The sequence below is a fragment of the Hydra vulgaris genome, chromosome 12 (assembly GCF_038396675.1).
Source record: "Hydra vulgaris chromosome 12, alternate assembly HydraT2T_AEP".
In the NCBI taxonomy this organism is placed as follows: Eukaryota; Metazoa; Cnidaria; class Hydrozoa; order Anthoathecata; family Hydridae; genus Hydra; species Hydra vulgaris.
This window is the reverse complement of record NC_088931.1, coordinates 59,296,470-59,317,480: the sequence shown is the minus strand read 5'-3', so window position 1 is coordinate 59,317,480 and position 21,011 is coordinate 59,296,470. Positions and strand designations below refer to the sequence as shown.

Genomic DNA, 21,011 nt, shown 5'->3' with positions numbered 1-21,011 from the left:
ATTTTATTATATTTAAAATATTAAATAACTAAAGCCACGTTATCTTTGTTTCTGCAGAAGAAATAAGGAAAACGAATTAATGGTAATCTCACGGTAGCGAACAAAAAACCTTAATATGTAATCATATATTTAACAGAGTTAAATATATGATTACATATTAGTTACATAAGAGAGTCTTTCCAAATCGGACACGTTAAAACCAACTATGTGGCCAAGTTTTATTTTCGCGGAGGAGGTACCTTAGGCATTTTACCGACCCCAAAGTCCTTTGTTTGCGGCACAGGATCCTAATTTAAAAAACGTCTTCAAATATTTATACAAATATTAATTTAAATAAAGTTAAATTCCGTATTAATTGATGCGTCTGCTTAGCCGAGAGGTTAATGATATAAGCATCACCAGTGGAGGCCGGAGCTTGATTCTTTTCAAGTCCCAAGTCATATTGTGATTTTTTTGATTTTATGACGATCAAATTAAAATAAACTATACTTAAGGTGGTACATCCCCATTAATTTTGAAATTTTTTAGAAAAAATCAATTTTTTGAAAATTGGTTTTTTAAATTCAAAATTTTTCATAGAACAATATTATTAACTTTTTTTTATATAAATAAATAAGGAAGTGTGTACAATTATGTGTTTTGTGGCCATAGTAAATTGAGAAGTCAGTAGCAACGCCATATCAACGCATTTTAAAACAAAAAATGTAAACTTGCTCAAACTTATAAACATCGATAACTCTTTTTACTGCAGCTTGTTTATTTTGTGCTACATGTTTATTTTAAAAGCTATAACTTGAACTACTAATGCGAACATGTATCAAATGTATCGTGCTTGCATGCTGTTTTAATTTGTTAATGTTCTTATAAATAAATAGCTAAATAACATATGGGACGTTCTATTGCTCGAACTAAAAAAATGAAAGTTTTCTTGTAATCAACACCTAAAATCTTCAAAGTTTATTCAGCTTGATACATCAATTTCTGATCCAAGTTTATCAGCAAGGTCCAGAAAAATAGTAAACACTGAAATATCTGGAAGTCAAAAAAATTACAACATCATTATAAAGTTTAATATTTTAAAACTAATGGTTAGTGAGTTTAAATGCCCCGAATGTGGAAATGAAGTTTGTTTAGAAAATGATTTAAAAAGCAAGAAAGGTTTTTGTTTTTATTTAACTTTACAGTGCCTTTGTTGCCAATTTAGCAAAGGATGGCACACGTATTAGTTTTCTACTAAAAAATCTAAAAGTACTCCAGGTGTTCCTACTGCATCAGTTAATTTTCAAGTCGTTACTGCTTTTCGTAAAATTGGTAAAGGTTATCAACCTATATGCAAATTTGCTGCAGTAATGAACATGCCATCTCCTATGAATTTTAAAAACTATAGTGCAATAAATAACAATTTGTTAAATATTTATAATGAAGTTGCTTCTGCAAGTATATCAAGCGCAGCCAATGAAACCAAAGACATTATTTCTAAATCAAGCAATGTTAAGGATGTTTCTGCTTGCCAGGTTTCTGTTGATGGTACCTGGCAAAAGAGAGGCCATCAATCTTTAAATGGTATTGTCACTGCAATATCAAGAGAGAATGGAAAATGTTTTGTTTTAATTTTGTTAACTAAGTTCTGCAAAGCTTGTAGTTATTGGAACAAAAAAAAGTCAGCACCAGGTTATCAAAATTGGAAAATAAATCATATTTGTGAAGCTAACCACAATAAATCATCAGGATCCATAGAAGCTTCTGGTGCTGTTTCAATTTTTCAACGGTCAATTGAAAAGCATGGTTTGAGAAATGAAGGATATATTGGAGACGATGACAGCTCAGCATATAATGATGTTGTTGCAAGTAATCCATATCCAGGTTTTGAAATAAACAGACTCCATTGTGTTGGACATTACCAAAAGAGACTTGGAAATCGTGTGCGTAACCTTAGAGTGACACTGAACTAGAACTAGTTGGTGTTTGTGGCAGAGTAATAAAGTAACAGGTGAAACAACATACAAAACTAAATTAAGCTTACCATTAGCAATTAAAGCAGTACTTATGCCTATATTTACAGATTTGACAAATGAAACATTATTATCAATCGGATCGGACAAACTCAAAATAACAATGAAAGTCTGAATGCCTTAATATGGAAGAGATGTCATAAAGATTTTTTTATTGGGAAAAAAGTTCTTAAGATTAGTATGAACTCAGTTATTATAGCATTTAATGATGGAAGCACAGCAGTTGAAAAAGTAATTAGTGATGGAGGTATCGAACCAAGTATATTTATGCAGGAAGGACTTCGTAAATTGGACTGCAACCAAATTAAAAAAATGAATCACAAATCAAGTGCTAAAGGTAAAATAAGGAGAAAACAGCTTAGAACCATCAAAAAAGGTTACATAGATATTGAAAAAGAACTGGAAAAGGACCCACAATATAATAGTGGAGGTTTTTAATTGGGCTCGTGCTTCTTTTCCTAATATAACGAACTTTTATTTTGTTTTTTGTGTTTTTCTCAAAATGTCATTTTTACCAAATACCTAAATTTTAAAACGCAATATTTTCAGTTTGGGACCATATGCTGACTTGAAATTTTCAGGGTGTTTTTGTTATAGATTGACTTAGGTAATGAACCAAAACTACAAATAAATATGATGTATAAGTATGTTTAAAATCTTTTTTTCTTGCTTTTTTTGTTAAAAATTTTCTTAAATATATAAAAAATTATTTTTAAAATGTTCTATGCATCTTTAATGCATGATTTTGATTCATAACCTCTTCGTACCTTTTAGGAACATAGTGTGAAAATTTCAAAGTTAAAAGATATGTTTTAAGGATAGACCAATTCAGTATAAAATCATCAATATTTTTTCTTTTAATTGTCATATATATTTTGACAGCATGGTGTTTTTTGAATACTTTTTATTCTTGAAAGATTGCTTATGATTGGCAAAATGTTTTTTCCATTCACCCTCTGTTATGCCAATATATATAAAACAGCGCCTGCATATAACAATATTTCCAAAAAATGCATACTATGCCTACAAGAAAAATTTGAAATAATTACACATGCAAATCAAGAATGCTTATTAAACAAAAGATCGGAATTAATTTCTTAATGTAGGCACGAAAATAAGTTTCTCCTAAAAAACTATAAAAATAAATGAGTTCAAATAATACTTACATTAACTACCCTTTTTAATAAAACATTTAAAAAAATAGCATAAATAATCATTTCTAAAGAATTCTTTTTATAAGTGTCAGCAAATTCCACAAATGGGTGAAAATTTACAGTAGTTAAGACATTTGCTACTTCCTGTAATTTAATTTTTGGTATAAATTGAAGTTTTATTAATTTGATCATCCATTTCTGATGAATCTTTGTTGATGAAACACAGTGTTAAATGGAAAAAAGTGATTTTCTACTAATATATAATTGCTCTGTTCTTTTTAAGAACATTGAGCACTCTACTGTGTAGAATACTTTTTAAAGTTGTTTAAATATATATATATATGTATATATATGTATATATATGTATATATATATATATATATATATATATATATATATATATATATATATATATATATATATATATATATATATATATATATATATATATATGAGCAGGCTAAAAAATAAAAATTTTGAAAAGTACATGTCTGCAAAAAAAGCACGACCATTAACACATAAAAATAAAGTAAAACAATTTTGAGTGCTGCCAAATTTGATTTGATTATTTTCGTTTTTAGCCTAAAGTATGTCAAGTAAATATATTAAGATTTTGTAGGAAAGTCCAAAGATATTAGGGTTTTTATATTAATAGGAAATATTTATTATAAACAAAAAAATTTTTCAATAAAATAACCAACTGTCTTGTAACTCATAAAAAAGGCTTATAAATTATTTGTATTGTGCTAAATCAACAAGTAATTTTTGACCACTTTAAAAATTCTGTTGCTTTTTTTTTACATGTATTTTGCTGTTTAACAATAAATAATCAACATATATATACAAGAAAAAAAAATAAAAAGACAGTAAAATCTTGTTGACAAGATTTTTATCTTTTTCCGTAGAAGACAGTAAATTTACAAGATTTTACTGCCCTTCTTTGTCAAAGAAGACAGTAAAATCTTGTCAACAAGCACCGTTTTTGTATATACAATAAAAAATAAAAATTTTTCTTTTTTACAATAAACTTTATAAAATAAAGAGTTAAACAGACAGGGGCTCAAAGAAGATGAAAATAACAATACGTCATCGTGATCTTTTCATAGACCCCCTCTATACATTTTCAATAGAATATAGATATTAAATTAAAAACCCTAATGGACATAAAACTGCTGCGCTAATCAGTAAATCAAAAAAAGATCAAATAAAATAAATACTAAAATAATTAAATTACTTGGTGATCCCTTTTAGCACAAATGATTCTCAAATTTTAAAATTTTCCTTTTTTATTAGAAACTTAAATGAACTTAATGACTTTGCCATACATTTGAATCCTTTTTGATAACTATTCCATTTATTTGGCCCTCGATATGCAATGCTATATTCAGCATATTTATTAAAGTTCTGAGGCAGTTAAATAAGTTACTTATATTTGCTCTTAGATAATAGTTTTCATTTATGTTTACTTCAAACTTGTTATTAAAGTTTGCAGGAGAGAGATTATTATTGAATCGATACATAAAAATTAAATGCTGATAGATATTTATTTCAAAAACATCCATCATTTTCATATCTTTCATTATAGGTTTTGCGTGTTCACGCTTATTTTTAGAGTAAATGATTCTGTTTTTGTAGACTATAAATTCTTTTAAGTTTTGATGGTTGCGTATTTGCCCATGTTATGTTTGCATAGCTGATGAAGCAATGAATTAGTCCAAAATATATTAGCTTGAGACTTTGTTTATTGATATATAAGCGAACTCGATACATCATACCAATTATATTAGTGATTTTACATTGAATATATCTTACTTGAGGAAGCCAGGATAAATTCTTATCAACAAAAACTCCTTAGAATCTAATACTGGCTTGTTTTTTAATTAAGTTATCATTTAAGAAAAGGTTAGGCAACTTAAGAGGAAGGTTTTCTTATCGTGTTTTTATGGAACAACATATAGTTTGTTTTTTCTGAGTTAAATAAGAGTTTGTTAGCCCTAAACCAATTATTTACTTTATCTAGTTCAATATTCATATGTAAGTATAATTTCTTGATATCATTGTTAGTAAGAAATATATTTGCACCATCATCAAACATGACTGAATTAAGTTTTAAAGATACATTGCAAAAATCATTTATATAAATTAAAAATAGGAGCGGACCAAGGATAGATCCTTGGGGGACTCAACATAAAACATTTAAAACTCCAGATTGTATATTACAAACATTTTGTTTTCTATTGGTAACATAACTTTTAATCCAATTGTAAGTTTTATTAATTGTACCATAGTGCTTTAGTTTATCTAATAGGATGCAATGGTCAACTGTGTCAAAAGCTTTTAATAAGTCAATAAATACTCCTAGAGTAAATTTGTTTTGTTTAAAACCATCAGTTATTTGATTAACTAATTCAATGATTGCATGCTCTGTTGAGAGGTTTGTTAGAAATCCAAACTGGTTTGGGTAAAGTAGTTTGTTTTAGCGAAGTGATTATAGATTCTATTATAAATTACACGTTCAAAAAGTTTTGAAAATACAGAAAGTATATAGGAAAGGATATAGGTCTATAATTGGTTATGTCTGAATGCTCATTGCATTTAAAAATAGGAATTACTGATGCTAATTTAAGTACATCAGGGAAAATCCCCGATGTTATTGAGACCTTAAGTATATGGATCAGAGGTCTGCTTAGACTAATTTTTTTGAAGATAACTAAATTGCTAGTTATTTCATCAAACCCTAGTGCTTTCTTTTTTTTTAAAGAGGAAAAGATTTCTCCGAATTCTTTGATAGTTGAATTCATTATCATACATGATAGCGTTATTTGCGGGTTTTAGGTAGTTTTTAAATGAATCAGATGTTGGACTTATTTTATTAGCGAGATTAGGACCAATATTTATAAAATATTTGTTAAATTCTTCTGAGATTTGTTTTTTACAGAAAATTTCAGTGTTGTTAATATTAATTCTTTTTGGTAAAGAAGTTAAATTTATTTTTTTCCTTCCCATTATCTCATTAATGATGGACCACATTTTCTTATTATCAGATTTGCATTTAATGATTTGATTACTGTAGTATTTGTTTTTAGCCTTTTTGATATTGTTTTGGTAAAAATATTTATAATTTTAGTAGTTTATCGCATTTTCAGTGTTTTTATTTTTTTTTAATTTATTATAGAGTTTTTTCTGAGCATTTTATCAGTGATTTATCCATCCACGGATTGGCAACTGCTTTTGTCTTAATTTATATGTTCTCTTAAGGGCAGGTTTCATTAAAGCAATCTAGGAATATATCTAAAAAATTATTAAAAGCTTCGTTAGTATCATGACATCTATACACGTTGGACCACGTTTCTTGTTTTAGTCTAATCGATAATTCATTAGTATTACTTGTTTTAAGATTGCGTTTTTTCAAATTTATAATTTTTGGTTGTGTGGCTGTGGCGCAGTGGTTAGAGCGCTTGCTTTGGAAGCAGGTTCGAAACGAACTCTGGACATATATTTGCGTCACGGTAAGGAAGGAGGCGTGAACTTCCTAGTTAAATGCGTTTCCGCGGAGCTCTGTGATAAGACTGTTAGGTCTTCTTGGGACACCTAAATAACAAAATTTAAAAAAAAATAGGTTCACAATCAGACATGGCTTTTAAATTTCTTACTTTTATAAATATCGGAAAGTGATCGCTAATATCAATCATAAATACCCCGATTTCAAATTCCATTTCCAGGTAATTATTAATCAAAATATTATCTATTGCCGTTGCTGAAGTGTTTGACACTCGTGTTGGCTTATTAATTGCTGACAAGACATTAAATTTAAGAAACATATCAAAAAGGATTTTGTTTTCGGAGACTTTGAAAAAGTTAAAGCATCAAGGTTCATGTCTCCAATAACGTATAAAGTTTTATTTTCTTTATTTTATTTGTAATTGTAATTTTGATAAAAGTTTGAAATGATTTGATTTTACCACTTAATGGACGATAAACGCGTTCAATTAAAATACTTCGAAATTTTTTATTTATAATTTCAATGAAAAGGCTTTCATAATTATCGTTTGAGAAGCATTTTATTTTTTTTACCTTGAAATCATGCTTTTTTGAGACATAAAGCCCTAACCCCCTCCACCTTTTTTTCCATTTCCTCTTGTTTGACTAATATGTTTATAAGATAGCAAATCAAAAATAGAATTTAATTCAAGAGAATTTTCAAAATTTTTTGCGTAGGCTTGCCCTAATATATATATTATATATATTATAGTGGCGTAGGAAGTTTTTTAAATGTTTGAAATAACTAACTTTTAAACAAAAACAATATTCCAAATTTTTTTTACGTTCATATGTATGAAGAATCTTTTCGTCATACATATGGTAAAGTATAGCGTATAATATCAATATGTTATTTCGAATACCATATCTCCCATTTATAACAACCGTATCTGACATAAAACTTTGTAAAATGTTGCACATAATGTCACTTTGTATATTAGAATAATCTCTTATTCATGAATATCTTCCGATATAAAACTTAGTAATGTAGAGCATAAAACTTAGTAATATAGAGCATATACAGTTTATTCCCGGTAAGTCAAACACCGGTTAAAGCAAACTTTTGTTATCTCGAACTATTTTCTGTATTTTGTTTTACTTCGGTTAAGTCGAACATTCGTTTAATCAAACCGTTTTCCTTTATCCCTTGGAGGTTCGATTTAACCGGAATTTACTGTATAATTAATTTTTATTTTATTCCCTATGTATAACAGTCGTATCTGATATAAAACTCAAAAAAATATAGCTTATGAAATCGTTTTTTATTTTAGATCATCATATTCCCCATGTGTCACAGCCGTATTCCATGTATAACAGTCATATCTGATATAAAATATAACCTTTATAATCAATTTTATCTTAGATGATCCTATTCCGCATGTATAACAATTGTATTTGGCATAAAGTTTGTTAAAATATAGCATATAATGTCAATTTCTACCTTAGAATATTATATTGTGTTTAAATTCTGTCTTAAATATACCTTCTATAAAGATTATCTTTATTTTTGTTAATTTTTTTCGGACGGCTTAGATCCACTTTTAAATGCCGTAATTTTGGGTAACATTGCACAACCGTGGGTAACATTGCACAACTAAAGTCAAAGATATTTTATTCTCTAGCAGTTAAAAATTTTAACTATAACTGCAAAGCACTTTTGAAGTCAGCTGCTTATTCTAGTTTTAATACAAAAATAGTGTAAAAAAGTCATTTTAACGAGTTTTCTTTCTACGCAAGTAATTTTACTTAAACATAGAAAAAAGTCACGCAAATAATTTCTTGCAACTTTTATCTGTTAAGCAGATCAGAATTAGACCCTAAGCCTTTGGCTAAGGTAAGTAAACAGCATAACATGCTCATCATAATATTAATTTGAATTATTTTATGTTTTAATGCGATTGTCAGTATAGGTGAAGAAAAATTACTAATTTTTGTAAATAAATTACTATTTCGGACTAAACTGGGATAACTTTACACAATGTGCAAAATTACCACAACTGTCTTTAATCATCTAAAAACAATACTTTTTAAAACTTGAGGTAAATTTTATATATAAGCATAATTATTACATATATTTTTATTGTTTTTATTAACATTTTTTGCTTATTCCTAAATAACACTCATGTTTATTCCAGATGTCAAGTTGTTACAAAGCCAGAAAATATTAAGACTATACAAATAATGACCTATCCAAATGTCTTGAAGAGGTAAAATGTAAAAAACTGACACAAAAACAAGCTGCTGCTAAATATGGCATCAGTCGAAGAACAATTTGTTATAAATTAAAAGGAAAACACAACTTAAAACCTGGTAAGCCATACTTCTTTTCCAAATTCGAGGAGGCTGCTTTTGTGAAGTGTACTATTCAATTGAGTGATTTTGGATTGCCAATTGGTAAAGAAGATTTACGTCATATTATGAATAGTTATATAATTAGGTCAGGAAAAAAAGTAAAAGAGTTTAAAGCCTTTCCTGGGCCTGATTTAGTTAACTCATTTTTACAAAAACATCCACAACTTACAAGTAAACTTGTGCCAAACTTAAAAAAATCTCGAGCTGGTTAATGAAGAAATTTTAAAGGATTATAGTCAGCAATTATCAAAAACTGTACAAAATGTACCTCCAAGCAACATATATAATTACGATGAAACAAATTTGAGTGATGATCCAGGTTCAAAAAAAGGCTTGGTAAAAAGAGGTAATAAATACCCAGCAAATATAAGAATCACTTCTAAGACAAGTATTTCTATTATGATATCAGGTAATGCTGCAGTTGAAGTTCTACCACCGTTTGTAGTTTATAAAGTTGTAAATCTGTGGTCAACTTGGTGTGAAGGAGGTCCTAAAGTAGTCAGATACTTAAACACTAAAAGTGGTTGGTTTGACGGAGCAGCTTTTGAAGAGTGGTTTTTTTCTATAGTTTTACCTTCTTTAAAAAAAAAATAAGGAGTTAAAGTTTTGTAAGGCGATAACTTATCCTCTCATATCTCTCCAAAAGTAATTAATGCCTGTGAAAAAAATGAAATACTATTTGTTTGCCTGCCACTTAATAGCATGTATATAACTCAACCTCTAGATGTGGCTTTCTTTAAACCTTTAAACAGCTTGGCGTAGAATTATTTCAGAGTACAAAGATTCTCCTGCTGGCTTCACAAAAACATCTCTTGAAAAACAACATTTTCTAGAACTTTGAAACAAGTTATTGATTGCTATAGAACTAAATCAGGCTAACAACTTAAAATCAGGTTTTAGAAAGTGTGGTATTTATCCAGTAAATGTCAATCAACTTCTCACACAATTTAGAGAGAGAGAATCATACGATAAAGAATTTTCAGAAGACAGCTTTAAGATTTTTTTACAAGAAAAATATAAACCCTTGCAGTCTTCAGAAACCAAACAACGAAAAAAAAAGCTTTCTGTTCCTGCAGGTAAAAGTGTTGGCACAGAAGCTTTAGAAAAGTTTAGTAACAGTTTTGATATTAGCTCAAAGCTTGCAAAGAAAAAAAAGCTGAATAAAAACATGAAGAGCATAAAGTCAAAAGTTCAATCTGAAGAAGATCCGAAAGAGTGCCATGATCACAGTTATAGCTCAAAATCATTGAGTAGCATTGAAAATAAACTTGTAAACAGATATAATAAGAATGAGAAATCAAACTCAGAAAATTTGAAACATGTGAACTTTTACTTGACAAATTACAAATGCCAAGGAAAACAGTGCTTACGTGAAGCCAATGGTAATAATATTAAATGCTTGTTTGACACACAAGAAAATTTTTATGAATGGGACAATACTTGTTTCACATTAAGAAGCCTCAAAAAATAACCTAAACCAGAGAACTTTACAAAGAACCTCTACTAGAATTTCATTTCTGTTGAAGTTTGTTTATTTAGCTTTTATTTTTTATTTTAAAGATATATAATTGCCTACATTAAAAGAAATTTTGTGTTTTTAGTTTTTAATGTGGCTGTGTTTCTTTTATCATGTTAAACTTTTTATTAACCAAAACAATCGTAAATCTGATTTTTTTTTAAAATTTCCTTTAAACAGTATAATAAAATGAGTTTAAATAGCAAAATTCATATAAACGGTAAAGTTTTTTTCAAATTTTATAAGGCTGTGCAAAGTTATCCAAAACCCCGGTTAACTTAAAACATAATTTAGACACCCATGAAAAATCCTTCTTAAATGGTTAAAAAAATAAATTCTAATAATAACAGTTTTTGAATAGTCCAAAGAAAATTTTTGGCAAAGTTTTATAAATATTAGAGATGTTTTAAGCTAATTTTTAGAAACACAAAGCAAAAAGTTTCAACTTTTTGCGCAAAGTTACCCAAAGTTACGGTGCTGTAACTTTAAATTGCGTCTGCGTTTTCGATTTTTTTACGGGGATATAATATTCTAGTTGGGTACGATATTGTATTGTGGTTAGTTTCATTCCACTCATCTTTTATTCTACAGGAACGGGAATGGAAAGGAAAAAAAAATCACGCGAGCAAGCGTAAAATAAGTTTTAACTGGTTCGAAAGAAAACTACGCGTACTCACGTGATCATTTTTCTCTTTCCTTTCCCGTTCACGTAGAAAAATGTATAAGTGGAAACTCACCTTTAAACACATTCATATATAGAGCAAAAGATTTGTTTTTTGCTGTATTCCGCTCTTTGAAACTTTGTTTGCTTATAGCTATTTACTCATATACTGTCTTCAAATGAAATATGCCGCAAAATGTGCAGTAAAAAAAATATTATACGTGTTAATATCCCATTTTTATTGTGCCTCAGACTTTTTACTTAAAAACAAAGTTACATAACCAATATATTTTTTCCGGCATGAAATTGTTTTTTGCGTTAGAAAAATTTATTTTTTGCGGTATTTGTACGATATCAAAAAATGACTGTTATAAATTCTTCTTTGAAAAAAATACAGTTAATTTATAAAGAAACATTAAGATTAAATATGATTGAACTTGTAAGAATAAAAGAAATTCGAATTTTGTTTTTTATAACAATTAAAAACATATTATTAAATATTTTTAGCTGGTAATTCACGCTTCTTTTTAGCAGCAGGTTCAAATGACTTGCCGTTTCATTATGAAATGCTGATGAAAGTATATCAAGCTGCTGCTTCATAACTAACGAATTCAGAACATAGTAACCAGGGGTGTTGCTCAAAAGGTTATGCAATGGCTCTGTATTTTCCTATATTTTTGAGACGTAATGAAGAATAGCTGTTATCTTATCAATTGGTACACAAGATTCTACATGAAAAAATCAACGTAAAAATGTTTAATCAAAATAATAAACCATTTCATTTATACTGACAACCTTGAACATGAGCAATTAGTTCATTACTGATAATTTTTTTACTAGATGAAGCTGCGTTTGAAAAAGTAGGAATTTCAAAACATTTAGAAGTTACTTGTGCATCTGAATTGGAAGCAGATTCAGAATCATTATCTACTCCAATATACCACTCAAGATGAACATTCTCAATATTTATTGGAAAAGTTCCTGTACCACGGAAACCATTAACTATTTTTGGTTTTGTAATAGTTCTATTATTCATAAGTTTTAAAATTTTTATAAACTCAACTTCATGAATCTCCTTGCAACCATTTTTTTCTTTTCCAATTATTAACTTCCTTTTCCTATCCTAATTTAACTGGTCTGAAAATTGATGTATCACACATTTGAAGAATCTGACTGCAATTTTGAGGAAAAGAAATTAAGTGAATTCTCCAATCCTTGCACATTTTAAATAAATGAAATTAATGTTTGTTGGATGGTTGTCTGAGAATATCAAAACAGGACGTGCAACATCTTTCAATTCGTCGTTTATAAATTCTTTGAATATAATCTTTAAAGTAGCGTTATTTTTGTCATCCAGATTCAGTTTCAGTGAACAAAAAATTGCCATTGATAGTTCCAGAAGCATAAGCAAGATCTTCTATCCGAATGAACTTTTCTTTCAAAATAACCTGGGTTTTAAACATAAAACCATTAGCTCCAAAGCAACAACAGCCAGTAATGTTTTCTTTAGACCTTGATGAATCAACTTTATAAACCGTTTTTGCACTTTTCCTTGAGAGAACTTTCTTCAAACTTGGATTTAATTCAAAACTTGTCTAATTGATATTGTAAAAAGCATCAGGAAGATCAAGGGTATGAAGCCAACCATACCTTCTTTAACCAATTGTTCTTCTTAATATTCAGTTAACACATTCTTTGGACCAGTTTTCTTCAGACTTTCTCCATTTTGTCGTTTTTTTAAATGCCAACTATTTATTCGTTCTGGTCAAACTTTTTGTAGGTAGCATAAACTGATAAGGTTTTTTCGGAAATTTTTTGCCAGGCCTCCTGCATAGAAACAGTTTGCTATTTTTATATTTTTGAGATACAGCGGCAATTATTGCTACTTCTTCATCAAAATTATTGCAATTACCCATGTTTTCATTTATTTAACCAAAAAATAGCTTCAAAAAATCTTTAAACTTTTCCATTAAAATGCCGCAAAAACAATTTTTTTTTTACCGCAAAAAACATATTCATTGTTTACATAACTTTAAAGTCACACATTATATTCCTACTATTTCCCATTAATGAATCGAAAATATTAAAGATATATATGTATTCTCAAATATTAATCATCATTATCAAAGATAATATCTATTAAGTGTAGAATAAAATGAAAAACTTGAATCACTTCAAAGGAAAAATTCAATCCTTGAAATTTAATTATGTAGTTAAGGTTATATAGACAATAAATATTTAATTTTTGTTTAGAATGGTTATGTACAGATTTTTACAGGTTTTGAGAGCTATTCAGAACATTTCAAATACTCTACAGCTTTTTTTTCATGAAAAATTTTTTTAAATGCAATGCTGTCAGTGTCGTTGACAAAATTGCACTTGAACCTTAAAAAAATAAAAAATTGAAGCACGTATTAAAGATTTGATGATTGCACTGACCGGCATCAGATAACCTGGTTAGCTGAATCTGGAACAATTTAGAGGTTGGATCACCTACATACAATATAGCTAAGAAAGCATTAAAGTTTGGCATAACTGCATCAATTAAAAATGTTTTCAAGCGAAGAGACTATATGGTTCTTTGTAAGTTCTATATTTACTATCTTGGTGCATATGCACCTGCAATAAAATTTCATTAGACGGAAATTTAGAGCAAACAAATTGCATCTATCACAAAGCAATCTTTATGATGCATTTTATTTGCTTACATTAGAATCAACAAGGGGTATCTCAAAAATCATTAATAAAAATGATTATGGTTCAGACAGTTTTTTTATTTTTATCTCTGGCTTACTGTCCTTACGGTTATACTGTCCTTATACTGACTTACGGTTCTTTAAATGCGTCTGAGTATTAAAACATCAGCTAATTTTAGTAGCGCAGTAAACACAAGTACAACAACGTTTTGACAAAATGTTCAGATTTGGTCGATTATTTGTTTAGAATGAAATCAAGATTAACATTTAAAACAAACGTCCATAAAACGTCTATATTCAAACGTATTTTAGACGTCTATTATAGGATTATTATACGTATGTAAAGCGTTTAGATTTTGTCTAATTTACGTTTAAATCTAGTCTAATTAACGTATATAAAGCGTTTAGATTTAGTCTAAGTAAACGTATATTAAACTTTCAGATCTTGTCTAATAGTTTCTTTTATTTAGTTAACGTAATTTCATTTTATTTAAGTTTTAAAACAAATATACTACGTTATAACTTTTAAAACTATATAACATATAAAACTACGTAACATATAACATATAAAACTACTTTTACAAAACTATATAACATATTACTTTTACAAAATATATATAACATATACTATATACTATATATATATATAACATATACTATATAACATATTACTTTTACAAAACTATATAACATATAAAACTACTTTTAAAACTATATAACATATAAAACTACGTTATAACTTTTTAACTTTATATAAGTAATAAGAGTTATAGGATTATATAGGCCTTGAAATTTATAAATAAGATATAGTTATAAAAGTAATGAAAGTTATAAATAAGATATAGTTATAAAAGTAATGAAATTTATAAATAAGATATAGTTATAAAAGTAATGAAAGTTATAAATAAGATATAGTTATAAAAGTAATGAAAGTTATAAATAAGATATAGTTATAAAAGTAATGAAATTTATAAATAAGATATAGTTATAAAAGTAATGAAAGTTATAAATAAGATATAGTTATAAAAGACCTAGTCTTATTTTTTATATTTTTCATAACTATTATAATATGTTTATAAACTTTTATACTATACTACTTATACTATACTTTTATTTTATAAAACTATATATAAAGTTATAAACTTAAATAAAACGTTTTCATATAGTGGGGATTTAGAAAAAAAATGTTTGTACACGATATTTGTTTATATTTCGATAATTAAAAAAAAATTAAATGATCAAGCTTTTTACAATGGAAATTTTACAGTAACAATTTTTATCAAATATTTTTTAAATTTAATCTCATTAGCAGAAAATAAAAGATTACATTAAGATTGAGTCAAAGATTACTAATAAAATTAATAAACTCATAAACAAATATTTTGGATCACTGTTTTCTCTGGTTTATGCATTATCAAAAATCTTCCTAGAATACCGTCTACCGCTTGTTCATCCTGTTTGTGCAACATCATCTTCTACATTCGTATCATGATCGTCTGATTTCGTAACCTGATTTGTAACCGCAAAAAACTAGGGCAAAATAGTTAGCATTTTAAATGTTCATTCATAAATCAAGATTGAATTTAAACAGAACAACTTTACATATAGAGGATTTTCTGAATGGAAGTTTCCGAAATTTCATGTACCATCCATATTTATTTTTGACATTAAAAAGTTAGTAACGTCGCGACATAACATATGCAGTGGTTTTTACCAGCTCTGTTTCACCAATTTTCTTTAGTAAATGTAACTGAATTACGCTAAAATGCATCTAAAATTAAAAAATATATATTTAGTTATTAAACCTCTTGATTATTGCAAAGATGAATTCCTACTGTTACGCAATCATACTAGCGTTTACAAAATGATTTTAAACTGTTTATAAAACTAACGAAAAAAGTTCTTGCTGCAGGACTTTCATAATGAGAGACAAGCAACTCATATTTTTTAACTGTGTCAATGTTGCCATCAATAATTTCTAAAACATCGGAGCCCATTGATTTGTTGGCATTAAGGAAAGTAGATTGTCGCGATAAGAGCTTTTTAACTTCCATGAATTAAAATGGCGCACTCGACACTCGTTTAATATTTATTTATCAGTCATTTTGCTTTCAGTTGTTGTAAGAAAGTGAATCTTGAAAACACATTTAAGTCTAACTTAATTATTTAGCCAATAAAAAATAACTTTTTATCCAGTTTTTTATTTCGTTTTAATTATGCCTGTTTAAACCGCGTGACCGCTATTTTGTGAGTCTTCTGAACAATGGCTATATTACTAAATTATAATATAATAAGCGTTTATTAAACGTCGATCAAATGTTTACAATAGCGACTTATATTAGTCAATATTTTAAACGTTTAATCGACGTTTAATAAGCATATATGTAAAAACATTTAAAGTGTAGATTTTAAATTTATAAATGTTTACGTTTAATTAAGGTCGGTTAAATGTTTGCCATATTGAATAATGTAAGTGGATATTCTAAACGTTAGATTGACGTTTAGTAAACGCATATATAAAAAAGTTTGAAATATACATTTCAAATCAAGGGTCGATTTTTAGTCAATATAAAGTCGCTAAACGTTTTATCCATTTTTCAACTAATTTCGACTAAATATTGACTAATTCTGAACCAATCTATGTTTACTGGGAGCCTTGGAGAGTGCGTCTGTTTTAAATAAAGAATATTCTTTACTTAAATTAAAATTTCAGTACTGATTGAGCTTGCAAAATCAGTACTAAAAGCATGCAAAACCATACCTAATAATTAAGTCAAGATATTGTTTTGATGAAGGTGAGAAAAAGAAGATGCTGCAAAAACTCTTAGAAATTGGAAACTCCTTAAAAGTTTCCAATACCCAAGAAGTTTATGAAGGGCAAGCCTAAATTGTCTGTAATAAAACCTTCTACAACACTATCAGGATTAGTTGGTAATCAGAGCTGAACTTTGTGTTTCCTAGGAAACACATAGTTGAGTTAGTAGCAAAACGAGACTTTTCACTTCAGAAAACTTTAAATTGTTTGCAAACAATCTGGAAGTTACCAATGATTCTTTAGAACAGAATATAAAGTTGATCAAAGACTTTATTTCATACCGAAATGAAGAAATGAAACTGAATGTGTTGTTGGTTTCCCAAAACTATAGAAAAAGTTAAATAAAAACATGACTAAAACCCAGCTAAATTATACTTAAAAAGCTTATTATATTTTATTCAAGCTTTCTTTCCAAGATTTTTTAACATATGTAACATAAATTTTACATCACATTTCTTTTATTAAAAAAAAATAAAAAATTTTCTTGATAATTACAAGATTATTTTAAAAATAGGAATAATTCAAATATTTTTGAAAAAAAAACAAATTTTACTCTAAGCACATTAATTTTTAAATTATAAAAATCTTGTGTATTTGGTCATAATAAACTAAGTAACCAAGTTCTAGGTTGATAGCGCACATTTCAATTTGAAAATAAAGCTTTATTTTGGATACCCCGATGTATATTTAAGTATACTGTAATACAAAACTTTTTAAATTATTTTTATCAAGATATAGAAAATAATAATTATATACAGTTTATGTGCCTACATAACTAATTATATAATTTTTATGATTTTTAGTTTAAAATTGTAAAATAATGTGATTTACTAGTAAAAAAAAAAAAAAAAAATATGTGCACATTGATAGGGTTCAAAATGGACCTCTTCTACAGTCTACCTATCCCCCAGTGTACACACTCGATTGAATGCATTTATTTTTTTAAATTATAATTAGCTCAACTTACGAAAATCAGGAAAAATATTTAATTCTTTGTAAATGTTTTGTTCAAAGTCTTCTTTGCTTTCTAAAAATACCTTTATGGCATTGTCTTTATCAAATAATAATTTTTTAAAGGTTTTCTCTTCATTATCATAGATAAATCCAATTCTACCAAACTCTGTTGTTTTGCCACAAAGTATATAGCGGTCTCTAATTCTCATAAACCCTGGGTAATTTATAAAGGTAGCGTAAAGTTTCGCAGTTTGATCAGTATCAATAAATTGCGGAAGGGAGTCATCGGTTTTATTAAAACGATAAAAAGTTAGCAATTCATTTTGTCTTTCCATACTCAAAATGTAAAAATTATCCTCACAAGTTAATACATATTTTTCTCCTTGAACCAAAACTTCTTCCGTTTTCGTAAAAGAAAATGGAAGTGGTTCTCTAATGCTGTTATATCCAAAACCAACATCTACAAGAAACTTAATATTTTCATAAAAAACTATTATTATATTATGTGAACGAGGCGCGACTTCATTAAATGGTAAATTATTCAACACGGTTGTTGGAGTTCGATATGCTTTAAATCCAAAAGAAGTTAAAGCATGCCATAAAAGCTCTGAAGTTTCGTAGCACATTCCTCCTAACTTTTTGATTAAAAGTCGCTCTTGTAAAGATTTAATAGACAAATCCAGTGTTGAAGTGGCTAAATATACACCAGTATTTTGATAAGGAATAACTTGGGAGTGCTTCTTTACTATATCATATAGCATACTCTTATTAGGTTGTATTGCATCAATATGATCCAAGTAATCCGTAAGGTTCAAACTTTTTAGATATAACTCCTTGTCAAAAGTAGATTCAATCATTTTTTTTTTAAAAAAAGCTACTTTTTTTTTTTTTTTTTTGTGCGTCTTTCAGCTTGTTAGTAAATTAACAAAAAAACTGAATTAAAACGAATTATATAACATATCTTTAATACGATATTTGATAGCAGGAAATTTTTTTAATCATGTTTGGATTTAAACGGATTAATAGTAGAATATTTGAAGTTTTGTTTACATTAATTGCTAAGTTTAACTCAAAGCTTAAAAATTTAAGTTTGTCTTGAGTTTGTTTATTTCATTCCTAACTCTAACTTATGTTAAAAGACTCCAAAGTAGGATAGAAAAACAAGTTCAACGAGTTGAACTTGTTCCTCTAAGTTACTCAAGCTATCTTTTTGCTAACTTACTTGAAATAAAGAAGATTTAATGGAAAAAAGGATAAGGGGTCGTCCATAAACTACGTCACGCAATATTCGACCAATTTTTACCCCCTCTACCATTTACACCCCACTACCAACCTCTCCCATTTACACATCTACACATCTTTTTAAAATATATTATTATCATTATATTGCAGCTAACTTAATGTAATGACAAGTCTGTATCCAGCTAGCGCACATACGTTGATAAAACGTTAAAACAATGCTGCGCGTTGCGTTTGCCCAACATTGACCGATAACGTTGTTTTTATATCATTTTGGTTACAAATGCAACGACGCTGGCCCGACGTTGTATTTTAAGTCAGCATTGCGTAATATTTTACGTCGATTCGACGTTGTATTTTACGTTGGCGAAGCGTTGTATTTTAGGATGATTTAACGTTATATTTTACGTTTGCACAACGTTATTTAACTTTTGTCTGAATTAAATTTATTTGTTTTATATTTTAATATATATATATATATATATATATATATATATATATATATATATATATATATATATATATATATATATATATATATATTAAAATATACCGGTCATAACCCGCTCTACGGACCGAGAGTAAAGTGAGTTTGGGAAGAACGAAGATATGCTAGAGTGAAAGACAGAAGAAGCGTGTTAGAAAGATAGCATAGAGAAAGCGAACAGGATTGCACACGATATTAGAAGGTGTAATACGTACTGTTAGTTAGATCACCTAACTAATGTACGCCGACAAAGACTTGATATGAACTCTTCCTCAACTTTCTTTGTTTAATTATTTGTTGACTTAATCAGCTTTTTGATACTTAAACTAACGATTTAAACGGCACGCATAAATATATATTACACCTATAGTATTGTCACGGAGAAAACTGTCCGCGGAGTAAGTTGTCCGGTCGGACATTTTACTCTGGAGTAGAACGACTTCGTTTGTCCTATCCGTCCGTCTTGGACAATTTACTCCGGAGCAAACTGTCCTACGTTGGAGTAAACTGTCCTACTTTTTGGCGGAATATTTACTTTGGACCACTCAAGCAATGCGTTTTAGCGTGTGTTTAAACGATGGTTCGAGAACTTGCGCATTATCCTGCGGCATAAAGAAAACTTTAACACTTTATATACAAAGCATGATATTATTAAAATTAACATAGTAATGTTATGCGTCATGTAACTCATACAAATAAACCTAAAGCTTTTTAATTCACAAGGTCATTTTTTACCGGTTTAAATTTTACCAATTTAAACAAAAATTAAAAAAAATGTTAACACTGACATGTTTAGAACTTTATATTTCGTTTAACGCTTAAGTTAAAAACAGTAAAAAATAAAAATTATGTTTTTTATGTTATCTTGTTTGAAATTTATTCTAGATTCAGAATCAGAGCCGTAACCACAATTTTCATATTAGGGGGCCTAGGGTTGTTTTAAAAGAGGAACGGGATAAAAAATTTGTTAAAATTATTTAACGTATATGTTTTTCCCTAATAATTATGACTTAAAATTTTTTTTGAAGGGCCAAGGCGTGGTACGGTTCTTTAAGGTGGTTACGGCTCTGAGAATATATATATATATATATATATATATATATATATATATATATATATATATATATATATATATATATATATATATATATATATATATATATATATATATATATATATATATATATTATTAGAATATATATATTCAATATTATAAGAATATATATATATTCAATATTATAAGAATATATATATTCAATATTATAAGAATAATTGATTTTTTTTTAAAGTGAAGTTTTTTCAGCTCAAATAGCAACGCCCATAGCAACGGCAATTTCCTGACTTTTAGTAAACTAAATTTTTTATTTAGTACCTTATTGTTTTTGCAACTTTTATTTCAATTTATTTAGTACCTAATTAACTTTTGCCACATATATTACTAATATATATATTTTAAATGTGTTTTAAACAGATTTCTTTTTTTTGACCTTGTACAAAACATAAAATTGAAAATGAAAACTTGAAATTTTCAGTGTGTACTCTTCTACAATTACTTGAGGGACTGTAGCAGAATCACAGTAAACTC

The 21,011-nt window shown here is 27.8% G+C and overlaps 1 protein-coding gene across 1 annotated transcript; it reads right to left on the bottom strand.

Moving 5' to 3' along the window:
• Nucleotides 1-15,118: 15,118 nt before the first annotated feature.
• LOC136088878 (arylamine N-acetyltransferase-like) lies at nucleotides 15,119-18,660 on the bottom strand. The gene has a single exon (XM_065813900.1). It carries the CDS (start codon nucleotides 18,555-18,557, stop codon nucleotides 17,700-17,702), a length of 858 nt encoding a protein of 285 aa, XP_065669972.1. The 5' UTR covers nucleotides 18,558-18,660; the 3' UTR covers nucleotides 15,119-17,699.
• Between the last annotated feature and the right edge of the window lie 2,351 nt (nucleotides 18,661-21,011).

What these genes read in the sequence shown, in the direction of transcription:
- LOC136088878 (XM_065813900.1), bottom strand. Translation starts at nt 18,557, where the DNA reads ATGATTGAATCTACTTTTGACAAGGAGTTATATCTAAAAAGTTTGAAC.